Here is a 25,005-nt window from a genome sequence, read left to right as displayed (position 1 = left end):
TGGTTGAGTGTGATGGTTGTTGGGTGGTTGAAAGTGATGATTGTTGGACGGTTGAAAGCGATGATTGTTGGATGGTTGAGTGCGATGATTGTTGATCAGTTGTGTGCGATGATTGTTGAACGGTTGAGTGCGATGATTGGGAGCTGTAATTGATTACGTGGTTTGGATGTGTAGATGATCCCTTGAGGGGGGCTAGGAGTGAGGTGATTTTATTGTCAAAGAAGTCTGCTAGTTCGTTCGCTTTGTTGAGAGCTTGATCGTCTGGAATGGTAGGCGCCGGGGGTTTAGTGAGGGTTGAAACATAGGAGAAAAGAGCTCTTGAATCAAAAATGAGGTGGTGGATTTTTTTGGAGAAGAATTCTCTCTTGGTTTTGTTGATGTCATTTCTGTATGAGTTGAGGCACGATTTGTAGATGAGGAGGGTGGTTGAAGATGGGTTTTTTCGCCAATTTTGTTCCTTGCATCTCAATTCATGTTTACGTTTTTTCAGCTCCGGAGTGAACCAAGGTTTCCTGTTGTCTTTGTTTGGATTGATATATTTAGTCGTCATGGGGCACATTTGATCTGCAACCTTTTTAGTGATGTTGGTCCATGATGAAGTTGCTGAGTTGGCGTCGGAGAGGTCCAGGTGCACTAGTTCCTTGGCCAGGTGTTCGCTGAGTTAGTCTTCTGAGCACTGTTTCCTGATGGATATAGTTATTGATTGTGTGGATTGCGGAGGAAGCTCTTTTATTTGTAACACCGATGATATGATTCGGTGGTCTGTCCACGGTACCGGAAGGCAAGTTGGGATAGTGTGGATTGCGATTCCCTCGTTTATGAAGATAAGGTCCAACGTATGACCTGCTTTGTGGGTTGGTTCTGTCACAATTTGTCTGAAACCCATATTGCTGAGAGAGGAGAGAAGAGTTTTACAGTTGGTAGAATGAGGTTGGACATCTATGTGAAGGTTAAAATCTCCCATGAGGATTGCAGGTTTTCTGGAGTTTAGGTGTTTTGCTGTAAGTTCTATGATTGAGGATAGGTCTGCTTCCAGTAATCCGGGAGGGGTATAAATTAAACCGATCGTCAGATGTTTTGAGTTGAAAAGCGCAAATTCGATATTTGATAGGTTATTAGAAGTCTGCAATGCCAGACCTAGTGTTTTTTTTTGGCTGCGAGGAGAAGTCCACCTCCTCTTTTTTTGGGTCTGGGTATAGAGAGAAGATCGTATGCCTGGATGGGAAGTTGATTTATTAGAGCAGTGTTTATTTATTAGAGCAGGGTTTTATTCATCCCTACCAGCAGATGGAGGTAGAGAAAAAAAACTTTTGGCACTGCCACATATACGAGAATGCCACCTGCAGTCCCTCAGTATTAATCGATACCCAAGCCAAGATAAGTAAAACCTAATTTAAAAGGAGAATGAGGTTCCAACTGGATACCCCTGACCAACTGGTAAAAAACAGTTTTAAAAAACAGCAAACTCTGGCCAACATAATGACAACTCTGCTTTGCAGTCAATATACAGCAGTCTTTCGGCATAGATCCTCAGGGCGGGCCTCTGGACTGATCTGTGGTATTACAGGAACGAAAATTAGCAGGTAAGTACCAATTTTCCTTTCCTGAACATACCCAGATCAGTCCAGACAAATGGAATGTACCAAAGCCTCCCTACAGTGGGTGGGAACCCGAAAGACGTGCTCAAAGAACTCTCTCCCCAAAAGGGGTCATCTCCAGAGCCTGCACATCCAAACAGTAATGCTTGGTGAAAGTATGCAACGAAGATCACACCGCGGCTCTACAGATCTCCTGGGGAGACACTGACACTCAGCCCACGACATCGCCTGAGCTCGAGTCGAATGCGCTCTAAGACCCAATGGAACTGCTCTTCCTTTAGATACATAAACCGCAGAGATAGTTTGTTTTAACCATCAAGATAACGATGACTTGGATGCCTTCTACCCCTTTTTTGGTCCCCCGAAAAGAACAAACAAATGATCAGAGCGTCAGAAAGTGTTAGTAACCTTCAAGTACCGCAACACCACCCCTCTCACCCGTCTCACATCTGACCCAGTATGGCAATTATGTTATGTTATGTTCTTATGTAAAAGATGAAGCTCACGTCCAATCGAGGGATCCTGAGTCCAATCCGGAAACCCGGGCAACTCCACTGTTTGGTCTACATGAAAACTCGACACCACCTTGGGGAGAAAGGAAGGCACCATTCGCAAAGACACTTTGTCTGATGCAATCTGGAGAAACGGATCACGGCAAGAAAGAGCCTGCAAATCCGAAATCCTCCTAGCCGAACATATCGTGACCAAGAAGACCATCTTCAGTGTAAGGGTCTTCAAAGACGTACGACTCAGAGGCTCGAAAGGATCCTCGCAAAGAGCCTTCAACACGAGATTGAGATTTCATTCCGGACAAACGCTACGCAGGGGCGGACGAAGATGTTTGGCTCCTCGTAGAAACCGAACCACATCCGGATGGGAAGCCGAGGCCTTCCCCTGCACCTTACCTCTGAGACAACCTAAGGCCAAAACCTGGACACAAAGAGAACTGTGGGCCAACCCTTTGGATAAGCCCACCTGTAAAAAGGACAAAATGTAGAAAACAGAAGCCTGAAGAGGCTCTAAGCCCTTTTGCCCACACCAGGTCTCAAATATCTTCCACACCCTGGAATAGGCCAAAGAGGTAGAAGGATGCCGTGCTTGCAGAAGTGTAGACTCAGAATACCCTTTTACGTGCAAGCTCCTCCTCTCAAAAGCCAGACTGCGAGACAGAAGTGATCCTCCAGATCCGAAAATATGGGTCCCTGTCACAGAAAATTCTGCAAATGGTTCAGATGCAATGGACCATCTACCGCCAGACGAAGCAGGTCCACGAACCATGGACAACAAGGCCATTCCGGCGCCACCACTATAACGGATCCCGGATGAGCTTCTATCCATCTGAGTACTCTTGCTATCAGCGGCCAAGGAGGGAAGACATACAGCAGAATGCCAGTCGGCCACGGACACACCAGGGCGTCTAGCCCCACCGCTCCGGACTCCCTCCGACAGCTGAAGAATCTCTGTGTCTTGGCATTGAGACTCGTGGCCATGAGATCGAACTGAGGAGTTCCCCATGCTTCCAGAGAGAGCTCCCACTCCCCAGGATCCAACTGTTGCTGGCTGAGATAGTCCGCCTGGACATTGTCGACTCCCACCACGTGAGAAGCAGCGATCCCCTCGAGATGGAGCTCTGCCCACTCGAACAATAGTTGAGCCTCCTGCACTACTGCAGGACTCTTGGTTCCCCCCTGGCAGTTGATGTAAGCCACCGTGGTCGAGTTGTCAGAGAAAGCTCTCACCAACCGATGGTGGACTAAGGGTAGAAACTCCACCAAAGCCCTGCGCACCGCTCTCGTCTCCAGTCGATTGATGGATCATGCCTGCTCCTCTGTCAACCATAGGCCCTGCGCAGACCTGCCTAGACAAACCGCCCCCTAGCCCTGAAGGCTGGCATCTGTGGTCACCACCATCCAATCCAGGGCCTCGAGAGGCATTCCCTTCTCCAGGTTGCTGCACATCATTTACTAGGCTAGACTGGCCCTCGCCGCCTCTGTCAGAGGCAGGGACAGAAAGTACTGCTGCGAGCAAGGACTCCAATGGGTTAGCAACGCCCTCTGCAGGGGTCTCAAATGAGCAAAGGCCCATGCTACCAGTTCCAACGTAGATGCCATCGAGCCCAGGACCTGTAAGTAATCCCAGACTTTTGGCATCAGTAGCTGCAGGAGACGAGCAATTTGCTTCTGGAGCTTGTCATCCTGTTGACCGTGAGAAACACTCTGCCTCGCCGGGTGTCGAAACCGGCCCCCAAGTACTCCAGGGACCGTGAGGGCGTCAGATGACTCTTCTGTACATTGATGATCCAACCCAGCAACTCCAGGAGGGACTGCACTCTGCCTACCGCTCTTACCCCCTCTTCCAGAGACTTCGTCCGAATCAGCCAGTCTCAGGGCCGCGGCCACCACCACCACCATCACCTTTGTAAAGGTGTGCGGAGCAGTGGCCAGACCGAAGGGAAGCGCCTGAAACTGATAGTGCTGTCCCAGCACCATGAACCTGAGGAACTTCTGATGTTCCCGCCAGATGGGAATATGGAGCTAAGCCTCGGTGAGATCCAGGGATGCCAAAAACTCTCCCTTCCTTACTGCCGCAATTACCTTCAAAGGTAATTGCGGCAGTTACCCTTTTCAGATTCAGGATAGCCTGGAAGGTGCCCTCCTTTTTTGGCACCACGAAATAGATGGAATACCGGCCTAGTCCATGCTCGGGCGCCGGCACCAGTACCACCGTTTCCAGACTTAACAACCGATGAAGCTTTTCCTGGACAGCTGCCCATTTGCTTCGGGAAAGACAACGCGATTCCAGAAAGGCGGGCCTCAAAAAAAACTCTAAGGTGTACCCTTCGCTCACCACACTCAGAACCTAGCGGTCTGATGTAATCTTGGTCCACTCCTCGTAAAAACAGGCCAGCCGGCCCCCAATGACCAGAGACAAAGAGTGGATCTACCGGATCTCATTGGGAGGACTTATTGCCACCCACCCCCTAGGCGGACCCGCTTCTTGCAGACCTTCCAGTCCTCTGAAAGGACTGCTGTCTATGCGAAGCCTGTCGTGCCCCTGAGCCTCCTGAAGCTCTTGCCGGACGAAAACACCTGACCTCCCGGAAGCGAGGCCAAGAGGAAAAGGATACGCGCCTACCCCCCGAAAACCTTCCCCAAACCCCCCCTGCGCGCGCCGAGCCTATTTTGCATAGGCTCGGCGGCGTGCGTAAGTCCCGGGGCTTGCATGGAGGGCGTGTCGGGGCGTGCCCGGAGTGACGCGGCATTTTGGGGGCGTGTCGCGGCGTTTTGGGGGCGGCGCCGCGGGCGTGGTTTCGTTCCAGGGGCGTTCCGGGGGCGTGGCCGCGGCCTCCGAACCAGCCCCCGGGACTGGAACATGGAGCGGGGCAGCCGGCCGGTGTGCGCAAAGTTACGCCTGCTTCCAGCAGGCGTAACTTTGCCGACAAAGGTGGGGGGGGGTTTAGATAGGGCCGGGGGGGGGGTTAGGTAGGGGAAGGGAAGGGAAGGTGCGGGGGGGGTGGAAGGAAAGTTCCCTCCGAGGCCGCTCCGATTTCGGAGCGGCCTCGGAGGGAACGGAGGCAGGCTGCGCGGCTCGGCGCGCGCAGGCTGCCGATTTTGGGCAGCCTTGCGCGCGCCGACCCCGGATTTTAATGGATACGCGCGGCTACGCGCGTATCTATTAAAATCCCGCGTACTCTTGTTCGCGCCTGGTGCGCAAACAAAAGTATGCGCTCGCGCTAATTTATAAAATCCAGCCCTCTATGAAGGAACATCATTCACAGCACAGAAGCTACTTTTCTTTATACACACCATGCCATCCTTATGCCCTGCAATGCTGTTATGGTATAACAGTTTCCCAATCCCTTCCATAGAGCCCTCAAGGCTGGTGGCACTGGATACTGAACCTTCATCTGTCATACACAAGGGCTCCATCACTGCATCACTTTCCCTGCATCAGAAGCATTCATGTTTTAAGAGAGGGAGTTCTGCCTTAATCCATTCCACTCCTGCAAATGGCCTGCCACTTTCTACAAAATGGACATTATACAAGTAGGCACAATGACTCTTAGGCTAGAATGCCCTGCACATCTACTACTTTCATTGCTTAGAGCAGAGTGCATGACAATACTTGTGGAGGTAGCTATGCCACGTACAGACAGACACATCTGGAGGCCAAAAAATAACTGCTGCCACTCCCTCTTCATCTCTCTCGAAAGCCTACTGTTTAGATTGACCAAAAAGCACAGGATCCTTCTTAGCTGTGCCTAGCACAGCACAAACCTAGGCCTTTTAAATGTTGATAATGTACCACCCTAATAGTGCTGCTGGAGACAGTATAAAAAATGCAACTACCACATGATCATGCTTTTTGCCTGATCAAGAATGCCCAGAGTACTGGCCAGCAGCTCCATGAATCCACCTTACCGCATCTGATCCAATGGGACCAGGATTGCAGAACTGTAGTCAGGCAATCTGGCACCCATAGCCAAGTGAAAAAGTGACCCTCACCCTATACAACACACCATACCACACCACAAGCTGGGAGACTTAAATGTTTCAGAATTTGTGTATTTAAAATATAATGCTATTGTTATTTATAATCTATAAGTAGACACAAATGTGATCCTGGTCTAAAAAATATGACCTTTGGGTCTAAATGAATGTGCTTCTTACCCTCTGCCAGAACCGACTCTTAACCTCTGACTGATCAGTAATCTCTACTTTGTTAAGCAGTAGGAGAAGAAAAGGGAATGTGATAAGGCATGAAATCTTTATTGAATTATTATTATTAGATTATATGATTTTTTATTATATTAAATGTTTATGTTCTAGATCTCATTAATAGCAAAGCAAACTCCATTTGCTGTCAGGTATATTGTGATGCACCACAAAGCCCTGCCAAAAACACTCAGAATCTTTATAGCAAAACTTCCATACTATAACAGCACTAAAACCCAGCCACATTACTGCAGGGCCTGTGGCTCTTATTAGCTAAAGACCTTTGTCCTTTCCCCGCATCCCTTACTGACTAATTTAACCACTTTCTAAATACTTTTAACTGTTTAGTCCCTCACTAAATTTATCTGTTTGCCAGAAGTCCATCCTGCCTTATCAGCTGTATGCTTCTCTTTCATAGCTGGTTAATTTTCTAACCCAATCTCTTATTTTTTTTCTTTTTCATTTTATGAACTGGATCACCGCTTATCCCATTTTGGACGACACTGCCAGGCCCGATTACATTTCCAGTGCTCAGTGTTTGTATGTAGTCTGAAACAGCAAACCCATTTCCCCGCCCAGTCACTTCTCTATAAATGCCAAAACTGGGAACTTTCCAGTTGTGGTCACCCTGAAATTTGGTATGAAATTGGGGGGTGCATGTTGCAACTTTCTCTCTTCCATTCCCCCAACCCCATTCTTTCACACACATACTCTCTATCTCCCTCCCCTTCCCAGCTCTCTCCCCTCTGTGCCCAAGCCCTAACCCAGCACCATCTGTAATGGAATTACTTAGCCTAAGTCTCATTACTCTGGCTGAGGATGTATTTAGAAGTTAGGCCTTGATGGATTCACAGTTCTCACACAGACACACATCACATGATTGTAATTACTGTGAGAAAATAGGTGGTAAACACCAGGCGCGCAGAATCTGTAATGAGAGAGTTAAGAGAAAGCCTGGTCTGTGTTTTGGTAACACTTCACGAAGGAGGGACAGACAGCAAATTCTTAACTGAAGAGTGAAGATATTGCTTTTCGGACGTAATAGACCAGACTTATTCTTTAGAAATGTAAGCTTTACTATATATATAGATTTATATATATATATATATATAGTAAAAAAAACTATAATAAGCAAATCAAACAAAATCAAGTGTTCATTTGTCTCTCTCTCTCTCTCTCTCTCTCTCTCTCTCTCTCTCTCTCTCTCTCTCTCTCTCTCTCTCTCTCTCTCTCTATATATATATATATATATATATATATAATGTGTGAATACAAAAATGAAGGAACACTGTGATTTAATGAAAAAACATGTGCTCATACTTTATTTTATTACAAAGAATTTTTTTTTTAAATAGCTTATGAAACTGTATTAAAATGAAAGATACAGCAGCTGCCACGGATTGCTACAATGGCTCTTTCTAATCTGAAAAAATGAAAATGAAGACAGTCTTGCGCAGAGGTATACTGGAGATAAACTGATGATCTGCTTTCAAAGGCAAATTGCAATTAGTTGTGCTAGATTCATGCACAGGATGCAGCAAAGAAGAACTTGCAGCTTTAATGAGCATAAACAACTCTTCTAACCCCAACTAAAGGCTCTGATGTTTCGCCGATGAACGCTTCATCAGGGGGAGAATACCAGCAGACATCACAATGTTTAGATAAATATATTTTAATGTCTGTTATCAAATAAAAGGTCATTTTACCACGGTGTTACTGAGAAGGCTCGGATGTTAAGACCATCTTGATAAATATATTCTGCATATTCTCTGACAGTAACACCGTGGTAAAATAACCTTTTATTGAAAAATAGACATTAAAATATGTTTATCTAAAGATTGTGACGCTTGGACTTTAGCCATCATCGTAAACTCTTCCTGTCTCCAAAACTGGCAACTTCATAGAATAATTCTGAGACAGAAAATCTCATCTGGAAAGCAAACCTCTGAAGGAGCCTCATATGTATTCTTGCCCAAGGCACTAGGTCTAATACTGCTGCCACTGAGTTGATAAGCTGCAGATAATTCCACACCATCAGAGTCTTGACTAACAGCAACGAAAGGGTCTGTTGATGCAAATTCTGAATCCTCTGCTCTATCAGATGAACACAACCAATCCTTGTGTTGAACAGGGCTCCTGCGAAGACTATAAGCTGCTCTTGGAGAGACTGGTCATCCAACTGAGGTCCTGAAACAACTGAATCACCCACTGGGTGGCCGCTGAACTATCCTGTACCAACTTTTCCCTTATCAGTCAGTTGTCCAGATAAGGATGTACCAAAATCCCTTCCTTGTATAATGCTGCTGTCACGATCATTAACTTTGAAAAGTCCTTGGGGTTTTGGCCAATCCAAAAAACAGGGCTTGAAACTGAAAATGCCTCCTCCCCAGCATCCCAAAATGTAGGAAGCACAGATAATCCAATAAAAACATAAGAAGTTGCCTTACTGAGTCAAACTGAGGACACAGCATCCTGTTACGAACAGTGGCCAATCTAGGTTACAAGTACCTGGCAAGTACCCAAACATTAAATAAATCCCATGCTACCAATACCAGTAATAAGCAGTGGCTAGTCCCTAAGTCAACATGATTAATAGCAGTTTATGGATTTCTCCCCCAGGAACTTAGCAAACCTTTTATAAACTCATCTACACTGACTGCCTTAACCAGATCCTCTGGCAATGAATTAAAGAGCTTAATTGTGCATTAAGTGAAAAATAATTTTCTCTGATTTGTTTTAAATGTTCTACTTGATAACTTCATGGAGTGCCTCTTAGTACTACTATATCAAGATATGCAGATAAGCCTCTATAAGGTCCGAGGAGGTTAGAAACTCTCTCATCCTTCAGCTATAATAACCAACTTCAAACTTTCCATCCTGAAATGAGTTATTCGCATGAACTTGTTGACTTGCTTCAGATCCAAGATGGAACAGAATGACCCCTCTTTCTTGGGAACCTCAAAATATATTAGATACTGACCTCGCCCCCACTGGGCCCTTGGAACTGGATCCACTGCCTTCAATGCCAGAAGCTGACTGAGTGTCGCCCTCATGCCTTCCCACTTCCCAGTAGAGCAACAAGGAGAAATCATAAAAGCATCAAAAACCGGATGGAAGAATTCCAGGATGTAACCATCTCATATGATCTCCAAGATCCACTGATCTGACATAATTTGGATCCACCTCCAGTAAAATTGCAACAAAAAGCCACCTATCTTCAGAACAAGTGATTGGGTCCCCAAAAACTCATTGAGTACCTTGAGAGAATCCAGATCCAGAGGATTCTTCTTTATCGCCTCTCGTTTAACTGAAAGAACTGATACCTGCCAAAGTAACGGGACGTTATATGTTAAGAAACGCTGTTCCATGTAACGCCTTTTGTGCGAAAGTTTTGTTATATGTAAACCGACCTGATTTGATACTTGTATTGAGAATGTCGGTATATAAAAATCCGAAATAAATAAATAAATAAATAAATAAATAAATTTGATTACTAGAGGTCTTTCCGTGTTTGAACCTTCTGGAGTTACAAAATCTAGTTTGGGATGGAAGAGAACGAGAAGAACCCTTTGGCCTTTCCTCTGGAAATCTCAGCACTTTGGACTCACCCTAAACCTTGGTCTTCTTCTCAAGGCCCTCTCTGAACAACAGCTGCCCTTTAAAGGAAAGCTTAGTCAGACTTGACTTAGAGATCAAATCTGCTAACTAATTCCTTAGTCAGATTAACCTCCTAGCCATCAATATGGATGCTACATCCCTTGCAGATGTGTACTCCAAATCAAAGCAGGCATCTGCCAAATATGCTGCACCAAGTTCCAATTGAGAGGATTCTTCCACCACCTCCTCTGGAATAAGCTGCACCAAACACAAATCAGACCTTGCCATTATAAAGCTGCAGGCCACTATATGCAGTGCCATGCTAACTGCCTCAAAGGCCTGTTTTAACACAGATTGCCTTTCTATCTTGCACAGCCCCTCCTTCAACTGAGATGGTAGCTCTCTTACAGCTAGATACAGTAAAGTGGGGCCGCGGTTACCCCGCTCCTAACCCGCTTTCTACTCACTTTCCGGCCACGTTAGCCCTTCCTGCGATACACTATCCCCTTTAACCCATCCTTACCGCCTCTTTAAATCCCCGGGTAACCCCTTCCGCACGCGGCATGTATATCAGATGTAAACGATCGAATTAGCTATTCCCTCCCATACAGTAAGAACATAAGAACATAAGAAAATGCCATACTGGGTCAGACCAAGGGTCCATCAAGCCCAGCATCCTGTTTCCAACAGTGGCCAATCCAGGCCATAAGAACCTGGCAAGTACACATCACGGCGTGCGTCACGCGCACCCGTCTTTGTGCTTTCATTGGCCGGAGCGCCCAAATCGACGGGCGCTCCGGCCAACAAAAGAAGGCTTCGCTTCGCTCGTGCCGGAGAGGGCACTTCACGCCGAGCTAGAAGAACTGGGACCTGCGCAGGAGGGGGGGGGGGGGGGGGGGGGGGAGGAACGCTGCAAGCCGGATGGAGCCCTAGCTGTTGTACTGCTGTTGCCGAGCCAGGAGAACCGGGACCTGCGCGGGGGGGGACCACTTTCGCCGTTTTCGCCGCCGGCTGCCCCCTCCAGAGGGCGGCAGAGAAGGGAAGGGGCTGAAAAGCAACAAAAGGTAAGTTGGCACATGTCGAGCCGCTTCGGGAGGAGGGGATTTTCGGTTTTTAGGTTTTCCTGGGTTAAAATTGGGATCCACTTCCTGGTGCCTGTCATTTCAAATGTCATTTGAAATGACAGGCACCAGCGCACCCAGGATACTGTATAGGCGCTGTATTAAGCGCCTATACAGTAAAATGGGTTGCGCGGACCTAACGCTTTCCCTAACGCTTTGCATACGCGGCTTGCATTTGCAAGCAATTTAAATAGAGTATCGAGCGGTATGTGATCAGAACAGTGCGTGGGGCAAACGAGGGTGCGCCCGGCACTGCCGCACTCTTTCTAACGCGGCCTTACTGTATCAACCCGTTAGTTACAAAACAGACCAATGCATCCACCCTTGGGAAGTGAAATCTGTCCTTTTCCAGGGGAACCAAGGGATACAGTTTGGCCAACAACTGACCTCCTTAAAATTCACCTCTGGAGACACCCATTCCAGATCAATCAATTCTTTCACAGCCTGATGAAGAAGAAAGGACTTAGAAGGCTTTCTAATATGGATGACCATGGGATCCTCCACTGAGCTGGAAGCCTCATCCTTTTTATCCTCTGCAATATTCAATATACGTAGGGATTAAGAGATCAAGGATGCCAATTCTTCTTTATAGAAGAGCAGCACGATAGCCGTTCCATCCTCCCCTTTAGTGGGAAATTCTCCTTCCTCCAATTCTTCTTCACTATCAACACCTGGAAAGCCTTTAAACCCACTAAGAGAATCCTCTGAACCAGGAAACTCCATATCCTCCTGCTCATACTTCCAGACAATCTAGGAGTTGGAAGAGCCAAAGCATACCCTGGGATTGAACTCTGCCCCACAGAAAAGGCTTGCTTCAAGCATTTTAAAAAATTCCCTGGAATACGAAGCCCAAGCCATGAAGAAAGCCTCTGTACTAGAGGAAAGTGGAAGTATGCCTTTAAATTCTGCAGCTGAAAACAGATGTGAGACAGACGCTCCTCCTTCCCCCCATGTGCATGTCCCCTGAGACTCAGTGAAGGAAACCCATGCTCTCCTTCAACTCCCCGCAGTCACAAGTTGGCTGATGTTCCTGCCTCCAAGAACTAAGCCCCAGCATGAAAAAATTGGCCTGCAATGCAATTGCAGAACCCCGTGGGGATTCCATTTCACTTGCTCGTGTTTCTCCTCTGTCCTTGCTGCAATCGCAGCAAACACCAGCCACTCCCCCTGCCAGCAGCTTCTGCCACAGTTGCCATTACTACCACTTCCAATCCGGACCCCCAACAAATAACTATCATGGTAGGAAACAACAACATATCACAAGGTGTCTCACCAAGGCTATGTACCTAGATCAGCCCTGGTCTGCTCTGCAGCTAAAGCCCCCAGGGCCATCGCTGTTTTCTCTTCTGATCTCTTTTTTTTAATCAACTTTATTACTTCTCTCACCCAGCACAAAGCAAAGGCTTAAATAAGCAGACCTCCAGAGGGGGGAACTAGAGAGGAGGAGGAGAGGGGTAGTGGGGGGAAGGCAGAGAATATCTAGCCCAAACCTCAACCAGACAATTCTGGAAGACCCGTAGCCCAGGCCTGTTCCAATGAAGAAGGGAACATGAGGCTTTCACCTCAGGAGCTGTCTTTTTTATTTTTTATTTCCTAAATTTCTTATCTTGTGAACCTACTCAACCGAGGGAGGGAGAGCCGGTCTTTCACCTTGGGATCTACCTGGTAAATTTTCCTGATTAGCCTACCAGGCCTCAGTCCACGAAGAAAAAGAATACTGGCAGGTTGAGGTCAGCACAGATGCATATAAAGTGTGATATCAATGAACCTGTTAATCTCTGTCTCCATCTACTGGTTGGTGGGCATAAGCCATTCATCTTGACTGGTGTGACTGGATGAAAAAAATGCAACGTACACAACACCCACCAGCCAAAATTACAGAACAAAGCACTAAGTAAAATACCACCAATGTCAGCTAATATAGCTAGAATTTAAAAATGCATACAAGGGAGTAATAATTTAACTGCCAGCACTGATGTAAATGCCAAAGGCACTCGGAAAGATCTGCACCTGCCTTTTTTGTGGGTACTCTCTTTGGACAAAATAATATGCAAGTTTTGAAAATTGAAAACTATGGGGTCGATTTTCAAACCAATGCACGTGCATCCATGTGCGCGCAGTTCCCAGAACGAACACATGGATGCGATTATTTTATAATGCACACGTGTGTTATAAAATACAAAATCCGCGCGCACATGCGCACCAGATTTTAACATCTGCATGCGCATGTGTGGGCGGCCCTTGACTTGCATGCGTAGGGGAGGGGCAATTTTCTAAAGTACTCACAAGTGACGCGATCAGGCTTTTAACCAGTTCCCTCCCAGTCCGCTCCAAATAAGGAGCGAACTGAGAGGGAACTTTCCTATAATCCTACCTACCCTTCCTCTCTTTTCCCCTCTCCTCTTCAACCCTAAACTAAACCTAATTAATCCTTAATTTTTGATTTCATACTTACTGCTCCTCTGGATCAGAAGTAACTTCCACGTGCCGGCAGGTGGCCGGCGCACGCTTCCCCTGGACAGGGCCTAATGGCCATACCCCCGGTTGGCCCCCACCCCTTTTAGTTGGCCCGGTACTTTGGCATATATTGGGGGTTACACGCGTGGCTGGGTTCTTTCAAAAATACGCACAGCGCGCACAGGGCCCAGCCAAATGCATAAAACCCAAATTTTATGCACACGAGCCTTTTAAAATCTACTTGCTTCATGCGCACTTTTACCTACATAAAGGGTGGGCAATTTTTTAAAAGCCCATTTCCATTGGTAAAAGGCTGTTTTACTCACAGAAATAGTGAGTCTCACGGAAAGACGCCGCTGGCAGCACCGCACACCTCCCTAGGCGCACGCACATCAGTGAATGATTTAAAGGGCCTGCGGCGAGAACCTGGCGCGGACCCAGATGCTGACGTTAGATCCTTCAGCACATAAATACTCAGGCCGCGCTCCTCAGCGTCGCCTTTGCAACAGGTCTCCTTGGTCTCCTGTTCCTGGTTTCCAAGTGCTCGTTGCTACAGTACCAGTTTGTTCGTGTTCCTGATTCTCCAAGTTCCCGGTTCCTGTTCCATTGTTCGTCTCGTCTTGTGTTTGTTTGACTTCCTAGATTCGACCACTGCTTTGCCTGACTGTTACCAGCTTACCTACCGGCAGGCTTCTTCCCCGCGGCCAGCGCGATTCCGCCTCTGCCGCCCCCGCGCCCGCGACGCCAGCAGCGTCCCTGCCTCGCTCACGGGCTCGGTGCTCCCCCAGGACGTCGGCAAGCAACTCTGACGCTGCAGACAACTCTCGCGCAAAATCGCGCCGAGGCCACGCCCCCTGACGTCAGACGCCGATCAGCTGCGATTTGCGCGGGAGGTGAGGGGGATTTAAGGGAAGCTTCCTTCCAGCTCCTCGCTTCGGCCACAGTGCGTTTAGTGAGTGTTTTGTTGCTCTTCCTGCCTGTTGCTCTGCTCCTGACCTGGACTGCCACCGGATTACTCTGCCTGCTACCTGCCTACCGGATCTGTTTGCCTTGGTTCGTTGTTCGCTGCCTGCCCTGACCTGGACTGCCTTACCGGATTACTCTGCCTGCTACCTGCCTACCGGATCTGTTTGCCTTGGTTCGTTGTTCGCTGCCTGCCCTGACCTGGACTGCCTTACCGGATTACTCTGCCTGCTACCTGCCTACCGGATCTGTTTGCCTTGGTTCGTTGTTCGCTGCCTGCCCTGACCTGGACTGCCTTACCGGATTACTCTGCCTGCTACCTGCCTACCGGATCTGTTTGCCTTGGTTCGTTGTTCGCTGCCTGCCCTGACCTGGACTGCCTTACCGGATTACTCTGCCTGCTACCTGCCTACCGGATCTGTTTGCCTTGGTTCGTTGTTCGCTGCCTGCCCTGACCTGGACTGCCTTACTGGAATACTCTGTCTGCTACCTGCCTACTGGATCTGTTTGCCTTGGAGCGGTGTTTGCTGCCAGTCCTGACCAGGACTGTCCTCTGGACATCCTACTGATCCCGTTACCACGTCAACAGCGCAGAGGGTCCGTTCCTGAGCGTCCCGGCTTCAAGGTAAGCGGTCTCGACCCTGGTTCCACTTTCCCCAGTAACACTGACTTCTGCTACCTGCCTTCTCCAAGCCTGACCACTGCTTCGCCTGACTTTGTCGACTTGCCTCCTCCAAGCCTGACCATTGCTATGCCTGACCACGCCTGCCTTCTCTAAGCCTGACCATTGCTACGCCTGACCATGCCTGCCTTCTCTGTGCCCTGACCATTGCTACATCTGACCACGCTTGCCTTCTCTGTGCCCTGACCATTGCTATGTCTGACCACTCTTGTTTTCTCTGTGCCTTGAACTTTGCTACGTACGACTTCGCCTCAGACTCTCTTGAGTCCAGAGTTCCACATTGCTTGCTACACCTTCCAAGTGCCGCCCGCTTCTACTCAAGTTTGACAGAGACGCCTCTGTACCCTTTCCTCTGGACACAGACTATTAAGGCTCCGGCCTGCCTGTGCTCAGGCACCTTCAGTATCCTCCTGTTCCCTGGTGCTTGAGTTTCCATTCCGCATCCTGTCCGGGATAGGATCACGCCACCTGCTGGCTGCTGTCTCTGCGCTGAACCAGTTGCTACTGATACCCAACCTCGAGGCCCGCCTAAGATCTGCCGGCCCCGGCACCCGAAGGCTCAACCCTAGGGGAACGTGGGCTGGTATAGGTGAAACTCCAGTGGCCTCCAGCTTCAGCCCACTCCGCCTGCTGACGGTGGGGACCTGTAGGCCCTCGCCTACGGGTTGCGCCAACCCCACCTCAGCCCAAGGATCCACCTCCTACGCAACACACTGATCCTTTCCATATCATGTTTCCTCACCTCCCTTCTCTTTTCTTCCAACCATCATTTGTTTGCAACTCATCTATTATTTTTACTTCTCAATACTGTCCCACATCTTACTTCTCATTCACCCCAGACCTCCTCCTTTTGTTTCTCACTCTTATCCAGTCAAAATTTGTTTACTAGTTTCTTTCTTCCTCCTTTTTCTTAATCTCTTTCAGGCTTCCATTTCTCTGCCTTCTTTGTGTCCTGTCTGGCCCTCTCCCCTTCCTCCTCTAAACCCCCTCAGTTCTTCTCCCTTCTGTGCCCCATTTGGCATTGTCTGTCTTCTCCTTCCCCTGTGTTCCTCTCCACTCCCTGCTCCCCTCTCCTCTCATGCTGCCTGTATCATCCTCTCTAATTTTCTTCACATGTCTTCTCTGCCATTCTCCTTTCCTTTCCCTGTGATCTCCCTATGCCTTTTCCCTCCCTACCTTGTGGCTCTGCGCCTTCCACTTCTCCACACGTAATGGCTCCTGTCAGTCCCTCACCCTTCCTCACTTGTTCTTTCAATGCTAAGTTTTCATTAAACAAGAAATAAGAGTATTCCCGAGACTCCTAAAATAAATCATATGGATTTTTGTTTTTGTAATTTTTCATTGATGGTACAGCTCCTTTAATATTATTGAAGATAATTAAATATTTGGCAAAATAATGACCCAGTTAAATGGCTCTCTGTACATTTATATATTACCTTACAAAAGATGGGTAAACAACATGCATCAGCATTGCTTCTAGAAATCCTCTTTACATTAAGAAGCTCTAAATCTTTCATCTGTCTAAAGACAAATACATCATAATGTACATCATCACTACAGATTCAATATCCTTACGATAGCGAATCTGTAGTAACATGTGCTGTTGGTTCTAGATCATCAGCTATACACAGGATTTCTCATAGATATCCAAATTACATTTTGAAATAGCTAAATTAATTGGCATCATGTTGCCTTTTTAAAAGGTGACTAATAAAGCAGGTCATTACAGCACAGTAATTAACTATGCTAAAGTAACTGCATGCTAAGCCCAAATACAAAACTTAGGAATGCTAATATTAAGAAAAAAAAGTTCTAGAAATACCTTACTTGTTCACAAGTGGAATGCTAAGTGCCCATCCAGCTGCAAAATCTGGATATTTAAAGATTTTTGGATTTTCAGCAAAAGCATAATGATGAATTATTGTAGACTCTTCATCGTATAGTGCTTTCCCTAAAAACCATTCCTGAAATTAAAATACATTATATCATTAAGTACATTTATTTATGAGATTTATATTCCAAACTTCACAGTGGATTGTACATCCAATAAATGTAAAAAGACTAAGCATAAACTGAAACAACCTGAATAAAACCAATTTAAATGAAAAATTATGCACCGTTTACTAAGATTTCTACTACTCACCAAGTTCAATTGTACAAAGGACAAGCAGTAAATGCTTGTATAGTGCAAACATTTACACATGCAGTAAAGCTTTGCACTATAAAATAAAATATAGCGTGTGTGCTATGCAAAGCTAGCACATTCAGAATCATTTCCTGCCAACAGACAATGAAAACTACCACAAAAAATTATGAAGGCTCTAATTTGAAAGCTTTCCTAAAAGTAGAGGATGGAAGAAAAAATTTTGTAAATAGAGCCTCAAGTTCCAGAAAAAATAAATACTTTCTTCCCTTTAGTGTTGTTCAGAGTTCTTGCAGCCTGACTGGTTCTGGAAAAAACTGGACATTTTCCACATTGTGATACCTTTTATTGGGCTAACAAAAAAAAAGATGTTGTAATATATGCGTTTTCCAGATCACATAGGTCCCTTTCATCGGATATGACATCTCAAAAGCAGCCCTATATGGTCTTGAAAGCTGATGTATTATCTTACACTGGATCAACAAAATAGTTATGGTATCACAGCATGCAAAGTTACCTGGCTTATGCAATAAAGCTTAATATGAATGTTAAGGCCACTTTTCACATGCTAAAATGGTGTTTTATGAAATAAAGTCTTAGGGTAAATTTTAAGAGTTGCTTGCATAAAAAGGCTCATATATGCAAGTATTTTAAAACCAGCAAATTACATACGTATGTGGGCGTGTGCACGTATCGCTCCATGGTGAGACCGCACCTTGAATACTGTGTACAATTCTGGTCGCCGCATCTCAAAAAAGATATAATTGCGATGGAGAAGGTACAGAGAAGGGCTACCAAAATGATAAGGGAAATGGAACAGCTCCCCTATGAGGAAAGACTAAAGAGGTTAGGACTTTTCAGCTTGGAGAAGAGACAGCTGAGGGGGGATATGATAGAGATGTTTAAAATTATGAGAGGTCTAGAACAGGTAGATGTGAATCGGTTATTTACTCTTTCGGATAGTAGAAAGACTAGGGGGCACTCCATGAAGTTAGCATGGGGCACATTTAAAACTAATCGGAGAAAGTTCTTTTTTACTCAACGCACAATTAAACTCTGGAATTTGTTGCCAGAGAATGTGGTTAGTGCAGTTAGTATAGCTGTGTTTAAAAAAGGATTGGATAAGTTCTTGGAGGAGAAGTCCATTACCTGCTATTAAGTTCACTTAGAGAATAGCCACTGCCATTAGCAATGGTAACATGGAATAGACTTAGTTTTTGGGTACTTGCCAGGTTCTTATGACCTGGATTGGCCACTGTTGGAAACAGGATGCTGGGCTTGATGGACCCTTGGTCTGACCCAGTATGGCATTTTCTTATGTTCTTATGTGATAAAAGGGGCGGATTGGGGCAGATTAGGGCACTCCAGAACAAGGCCAACATTTACACGCATAAATCCCACTTTAACACCAGCGACCAAAGTGCACATCGTGCTGTTACCTGCGCATATTTACTTCTGCTCTTGTTCAGGTGTAAGTCTGAAAAAAACTCATTTTAGCCCAAAACTGACTGGGTGACAGTCTAGGTAAACTGAGGCAAGTGCAGGCCGAAGATCCAGAGAGGTCTTGATGACTTAGAGATGGACTGGGCAAATTGGTGGACTAAGTGGTCAAACTCGTTATGTCCTTCACACGTGCATGTTTTAAAAGTTGCTCACTTGTGCGTATAAAAGTCGACAAGTCCTAAGGAAAGATATGCAAAGAATGTGTCCTTGCGTAACTGATTAAAAATAGGAGCACACATATGCACATTAGGTGTATTTTAAATCATATGCAAGCACTTGCACAAACAATTTGAAATTCCAGCATATGTGGGCACATGTGCACTTATTTTTAAGTTATCGTCCCTAAGAGCACGTAAATGGGTCCCCTATGAGATTAGCATGTAAGCGCTAAAAATGTATATAAAGACCTAAAGTGCCTTTATGAGGCACTGGCCCAAAGTGAAAGGGTTGATTAGCATGGGAAATCTCTCCACCACCCCATGTGCTCAATATCAAGACACCCCACCCCAGAGAACCAAGAAAACTCTTTAGGGACTAGACAAAAACCCACTCCCTTCCAAAATGGCCACTTACAATTCTGGAGGACCCTACACCCTTCACCAGCAGAAGGGACCTCATTGCTTTCCTGTTAGCCCAGCTGCGAAATTCTGAATGGTGCCGCCTAGTGGTGCTTCTCTACATGACAGGCATATGTAACAAGCATATTAAAGTTCCTTCAGCTCTAGGATGCAACAGTGTCTTCTGGGTTTCTTCAGCACCAGGAATAAGTCACCACCCTCTTTCCTTTAGCTGAACAGGTTCAACTGCTTTTCCTGTATGAGGGAGGAAAGCTCACTTCGAGCATTCCTGGTGAGGAAGGAGATGAAGTGACCCCTTTGCTGGGATTTTGAACACTCATAATCTATGGCATTCCCTTATAATTCAGAGAATTCAACTGTCTGGGATTATGAAGGTTTACATAAAAATGTAGCATCTCCCCAACAGGCAGATTTATTAATATGGAGACTGGAATTCTATGTGCTCGGAATCCAGTCAATCTCTGTTTCCTGGTTTTGACTGGATTGCCAAATGGGGTTTTAAGCATGGGCAAGGTATCAAGCTTTGATGCTGATGGGGACAAGTAAATGAGGAAAATGTTCTTCTGAGGAAAACACAATGTTTCATCTGTGTCCCACTCTGACGGAAAGGATGATTCAGAAGTGGCAGCAGCCAATCCGGGGAGTGGACAAATGCCACTTCTACCGCATAAGTGGGGAATTTTGAAGGAACGGGCGCCGATGCCATGGCTAGTTTTCTGAGTTTGTTCCCAGCTTGCCAGTTAAGAGATAGGATTTCCCAACAAACTAGCTTGATAGTCTCCCTTTCCCCCTGTTAGCCCCGACCCCGAAAACCCCGCTGGCTAGCCTAGATTTATTTTATTACTTCTACGTGGTAAAGTTACGTGCGGGGGGACCCCAGCGCGGGCCTGTGAGTATATTTATGCGCACATCTCTTGGTATTCCCCTGACACGCCCATGCCCCGCCCAAAAAAACTTCAGACTTGTGCGCGGGGCGGAATATACGCACTTGCATAGGTGATTTACGAAAACCGCTCAGCACCCATCAGCCCAACTTGTGTGCGTATATATCCCAGGTTTGGTGCACGTGCATGTGTGCAGAAATCCCACTTCCACCGCGAAAGTGGAAGGATTTTTAAAGGGGCGGTGGAAGTGGGATTTCTGCACACATGCACGCGCGCACTTAAAATTGCGCGTACTTGTGCGCAGTTCAGCCTATTTTAATAATGTGTGCGCATATATGCGCGTGTACTATAAAACAGCCGCGTCCATGGGTGTGAGCCGACAAATGCGAGTGCATGTGCGCCCGTGTGCCTGTTTAAAAGTCAAAACAACAGGACAAGTAAACAAAAAGAAAACATGCAAATTAACATACAAAATACAAATCTGAAATAAAAGCATAAATTCTTAAAGTGGCAGGGTGCTTGCATTTCAACTGCATCAAAGGCTTGTGAAAAGTAAAAAGCTTTAAATCTGTTCTGAAAAAGAATATATAGCTGATTCATTTAAATGACCTATTTAAAAGCAGGCACAACCAGATAATGCTGAATAGATGAACACAGTGTTCTACCAAGACTGTACTGAATTACAGTAAAACTGACCATAAATATGAGGAAGCTTTACCCTTCAGAGCTTTAAAAATCATGATAAATATCTTAAATTTAAAGCACCAAGATACTGGCAGCTAGGAATGTGCATTCGTTTGAAACAAATGCTAAAAATGTGACAAATGAGGCAATTTTCAGTTTGTTCCAAATGGGCCTCTCTAGAAAATGCCCCCAAATTTTGGGTTTTATAATAATAATAATAATGGCCTCTCCAATGCCTTACACCCCTCAGCAAAGGGCCACTCTGACCTCTCCCCAGAAAGAACTGACCAGGGCATGTGCTGGAGACCTCCCCAGTCTCCAATTACCCCTTCCATTGAAGGAGGGTGATCATCCAGAAAAGTGCAGGAGCAATACCCATAGCTCCTGCCTCAATGGAATCCTAGTTTAGACAATGGTGCTAGCCGCCTGGAAGATAGTGCCAAAGTAATATCACTTCTGTACCTGTCTCAGGTTGGTTGGCACCATTTTTAGAGGACTCCATAGGAGCAGGAGCCATTGGCATCACTCTTGTCCCTTTCTGGATGATCCCCCTCAATGGAAGGGGTAAGTGGAGGCCAGGGAAGTCCCTGGTCCTCGCACTGGTTGGTTCTTCAGGAGGGAGGTTCAGAGGGGCCAAAGGAAAACCTGGCTAGGCGTAGCTCAGCCTAGCCAGTTAGGCCTAGGCCCCAAAGTTGCTTTGATCAATGGGAGGGGGTGCAGAGCGGCCCAGACAAGCCCTGATTTATTTATTATTTATTTATTTTATTTATTTGGAGTTTCTTATATACCGATAGCCGTTCGCACATCGTAACTTCTTATATACCGATAGCTGTTCGCAATCATCGTAACTGATTGGGGTCGGCCTGGGTCCTGAGTCTTTGTTGAGGAGCTGAAGGTGGATGGTAGGCCTTGAGGAAGTCTGTTTTTATTTGGGTTTTTTTTTCTTTTTTGTTTGGGTGTTTTGGGAATTTTAATGGGTTTTTTTGACTCAGGAAACGACCTGAACATAAAAAATATTAAACCAACAGAAAAATGACCCCTCCCTCAAAAATAAAAACAAAAAAAATTAACTGAAATGACATTGGGCCTGCACATCCTTATTCGCAGTCAATGAAATATCTCTAATACAGGCAAAATATAATCACAAAAACGAGAAATTAGAAGAGCTGCCACATTTTGAAGGAGGTGAGAGGTGGAAAGTAGATGAAAGGCCTTGCGGAAATCCATTTTGAATTTTTTTTCTTGTTTTGGGGTTTTTAGGTTTTCAATGGGGGTGGGTGGCTAGGGAAATGAATTGAACAAAAAAAAAAACATTTAAACGAACAGAAAAACGACCACCCCCTCAAAAAAAAAAAAAAGAACTGAAATCACATTGGGCCTGCAGATCCCTACTGGCAGATATTCAATGCTACCTGGCTACGCTGAACTTCCTCGCAACGTCTTTATTTTATTCCACGGAGTTTTGCCGGATAATGACTTACCCAGCTAAAACTTATCAGGTCAGAGGGGATACCTATTTAGCCAGCAGGCTTCTCTGGCTAAGTCCTGTACTTAGATGCACAAACCCTTTTGAATATTAACCTCAATATGTTTGTCAACATGCTTTCATGCAATAATAATTATTTTTTAAAAATCCATGTGACTAGCTGTTATGGGTTCATAAACCATCAAAAACACAATCGCCCAAATTTTCGAAGCCTGGCACGCCTAAAATCCAGGAGATACATGCGTGCCTGAGCTGTGTGCATCTGAGCGCATTTAAAAAATGGTCCAGCCACAAGCGTATCTCCTGATATGCAAAGTGCCGAGCTTGATGAAAGGGGCGGGCCGGGGGCGGGGTCTGGGCAGGAAGCAGGTAAGTTTTAAAACAAAAAATTCTAGAGTAGATAGGATTAGTTTAAGGGTCGGGAAGAAGAGGGGAAAAGGGAGGAAGGGTAGGTAGTGGGATGGGGAAGTTCCCTCCCAGTCCGCTCCTTAATTGGAGCGGACTGGGAAAGGCCTACTTGCGACGCCGCACAAATGTTTGTAAAATACTCCCCCTTGCGCGCGAGAGACGACACCCACCCGCACACGTGCGCGCGGATATTAAAATCCGGTGTGCTTGTGCGCACGCGAATCATATTTCATAACAGGCGCACACTGACATGCGCCTGTTATAAAATCATCGCATCCATGTGTGCGTGCCGGGATACCGCACGCATATGGACGCACACAAGGGATTTTGAAAATTGACCCCCAAAAACTATCTGAACCTACATGTAAACTCTAGACTGAAATATTCTTTAATAGGTGAATTTTAAAAGCCCAGCATGCGCCAAAACCGAGAGATAGGCGAGTATGTCTGGCTGGTGTGCGCCAATCAGATCTGAAAAATTGTCCATGTTCGCGCATAGCTCCTGGTGCACGCACAAGCGAGAAATCCCCAAAAGGGGTGGGGCGGGGTAGGCCATGGGCATTCCACGACTTTAACATGCAAATGTGTGTATAAGTATTTACATGCACACACGTGCACCGGGGTCCCCTACCACGTAACTTTACTACTGCTATGGATGGGCAATTAAGTAATAATACAAGAAAAAACTAGGCTAATCAACGGGTTTTAAGGGTGGGGGCTAACAGAGGGAAAGGGAGGCTAACCTAGGGGGACTGGAGGTCCTATCCATTAACTGGGCGAACTGGGAATGAATTGAGAAAACTAGTAATGGCTTCGGCATGCAGCCCTTAAAAAGTCCCCCACTTACATGTCCATATAAAACTGGGCGCACATGTACATGCATTCAGCCTATTTTTATACCATACGCACATATATGCACGCATGTTATAAAATGGCCATGTCCATTGGCACAAGTGGCCACGTGCGCCCGCTCACCAGTATCAAAGTTAATGTCCCTGCTTTTACAGCAAAAGCAAGTATCAGCCTGAGTTCATTTTGCTTTGACATAATAAAGGAAGCAAAGCACTCAAAAGATAGGTTGTAAATACACTAAAAGGGCCACACGCGTAAAAATGGGGGATTACGCACGTGGCCGGGCCTTGCGCACGCCACACACATTTTTGGAAGGGCCCAACCACGCACGCAAACCCTGTTATGCACCGAAATGCTGGTCCTCTCCAAAGGGGTGGGCCAGGGGGACTTGGTCTGGGCGGGGGGCGAGCCAGGACAGTGCCATTAACCGCCGTCCCAGGGAAGGGCTCACCAGCAGCCAGCCGGCTTGCAGATGTTGCTTCAGTTCGGAAGTTGAAGTAAGTAATAAAGGGAAAAAAAACTAATAGCTAGGTAGGGGGTAGGTGTCGGGGAGGAATGGGTAAGAGGTAGGAAGGTTAGATAGGGGTATAGGGAAGTTCCCTCCCAGTCTGCTCCTTAATTGGAGCAGACTGGGAAGGAACTGGGGAAGCCCTACTCACGCCGCCGCACATTGCTTTGTAAAATTCCTCTCCCCTGCATGCGTGAATCATGGGCCGCTCGCACATGCGCACGTGGGTTTTAAAATCCGGCACGCATGTGCACTCGGCCATCGGATTTTATAACATGCGTGCGCTGGCACACGCATGTTATAAAATCGGCACATCCATCTGCGCACGCCGAAAACCGCAAGCACATGGACGTGCGCATGTGGGTCTTAAAATCGACCCCTTAATTAGCCCAATGAAAAGGTAGCACTCACAATTGTTTGTTGACCTTTATTCTACATATATAAGTAGACTAACTCAGCAACCACATGAAAAAGTAAATTGAAGGTACTCAACTTTCTCACCATTTGATGAACCACTAGTTTTTATATTTCAGACAGCTGTAAAACATCCATATCAGAAAGTCATATACAAAATTTCCCCCAAACATAACAAAGTAAATAATAAATAAGCTAAACAAATTTGCCGTCCATTGGGACAGGTTTTTTAGACATATGGCAACCCAGAATTGAACTATTTAATTGGAAAATTCAAAGGAAATTAGCTTGATTTATAGTTGGACTCTGGTCTACATATCCTGCATACAGCAGGAGAACAAAGTTACTGTCAAGTGGAACATAAAAATCTGAATTTAGTTCTGTTCCACATTCACATTTCTCTTCATTATAG

At 46.1% G+C, this 25,005-nt stretch overlaps 1 protein-coding gene across 3 annotated transcripts in view; it reads right to left on the bottom strand.

The window, feature by feature from the left end:
- The window catches only part of B3GLCT (beta 3-glucosyltransferase), a 196,331-nt gene that overhangs the window by 104,888 nt on the left and 66,438 nt on the right, over nucleotides 1-25,005 (bottom strand). For 2 of the 3 annotated variants that reach the window (XM_029602651.1, XM_029602652.1), the window contains exon 7: nucleotides 16,961-17,097. The exons of the other annotated variant lie outside the window; for it this stretch is intronic. In XM_029602651.1, the coding sequence (XP_029458511.1) occupies nucleotides 16,961-17,097 (137 nt within the window). The remainder of the gene's footprint in view (nucleotides 1-16,960; nucleotides 17,098-25,005) is intronic. 3 annotated transcript variants of the gene reach the window in all.

Source organism: Rhinatrema bivittatum, chromosome 5 (genome assembly GCF_901001135.1).
Source record: "Rhinatrema bivittatum chromosome 5, aRhiBiv1.1, whole genome shotgun sequence".
In the NCBI taxonomy this organism is placed as follows: Eukaryota; Metazoa; Chordata; class Amphibia; order Gymnophiona; family Rhinatrematidae; genus Rhinatrema; species Rhinatrema bivittatum.
The sequence above is the reverse complement of the archived record's forward strand: the minus strand, read 5'-3'. Positions and strand labels throughout refer to the sequence as shown.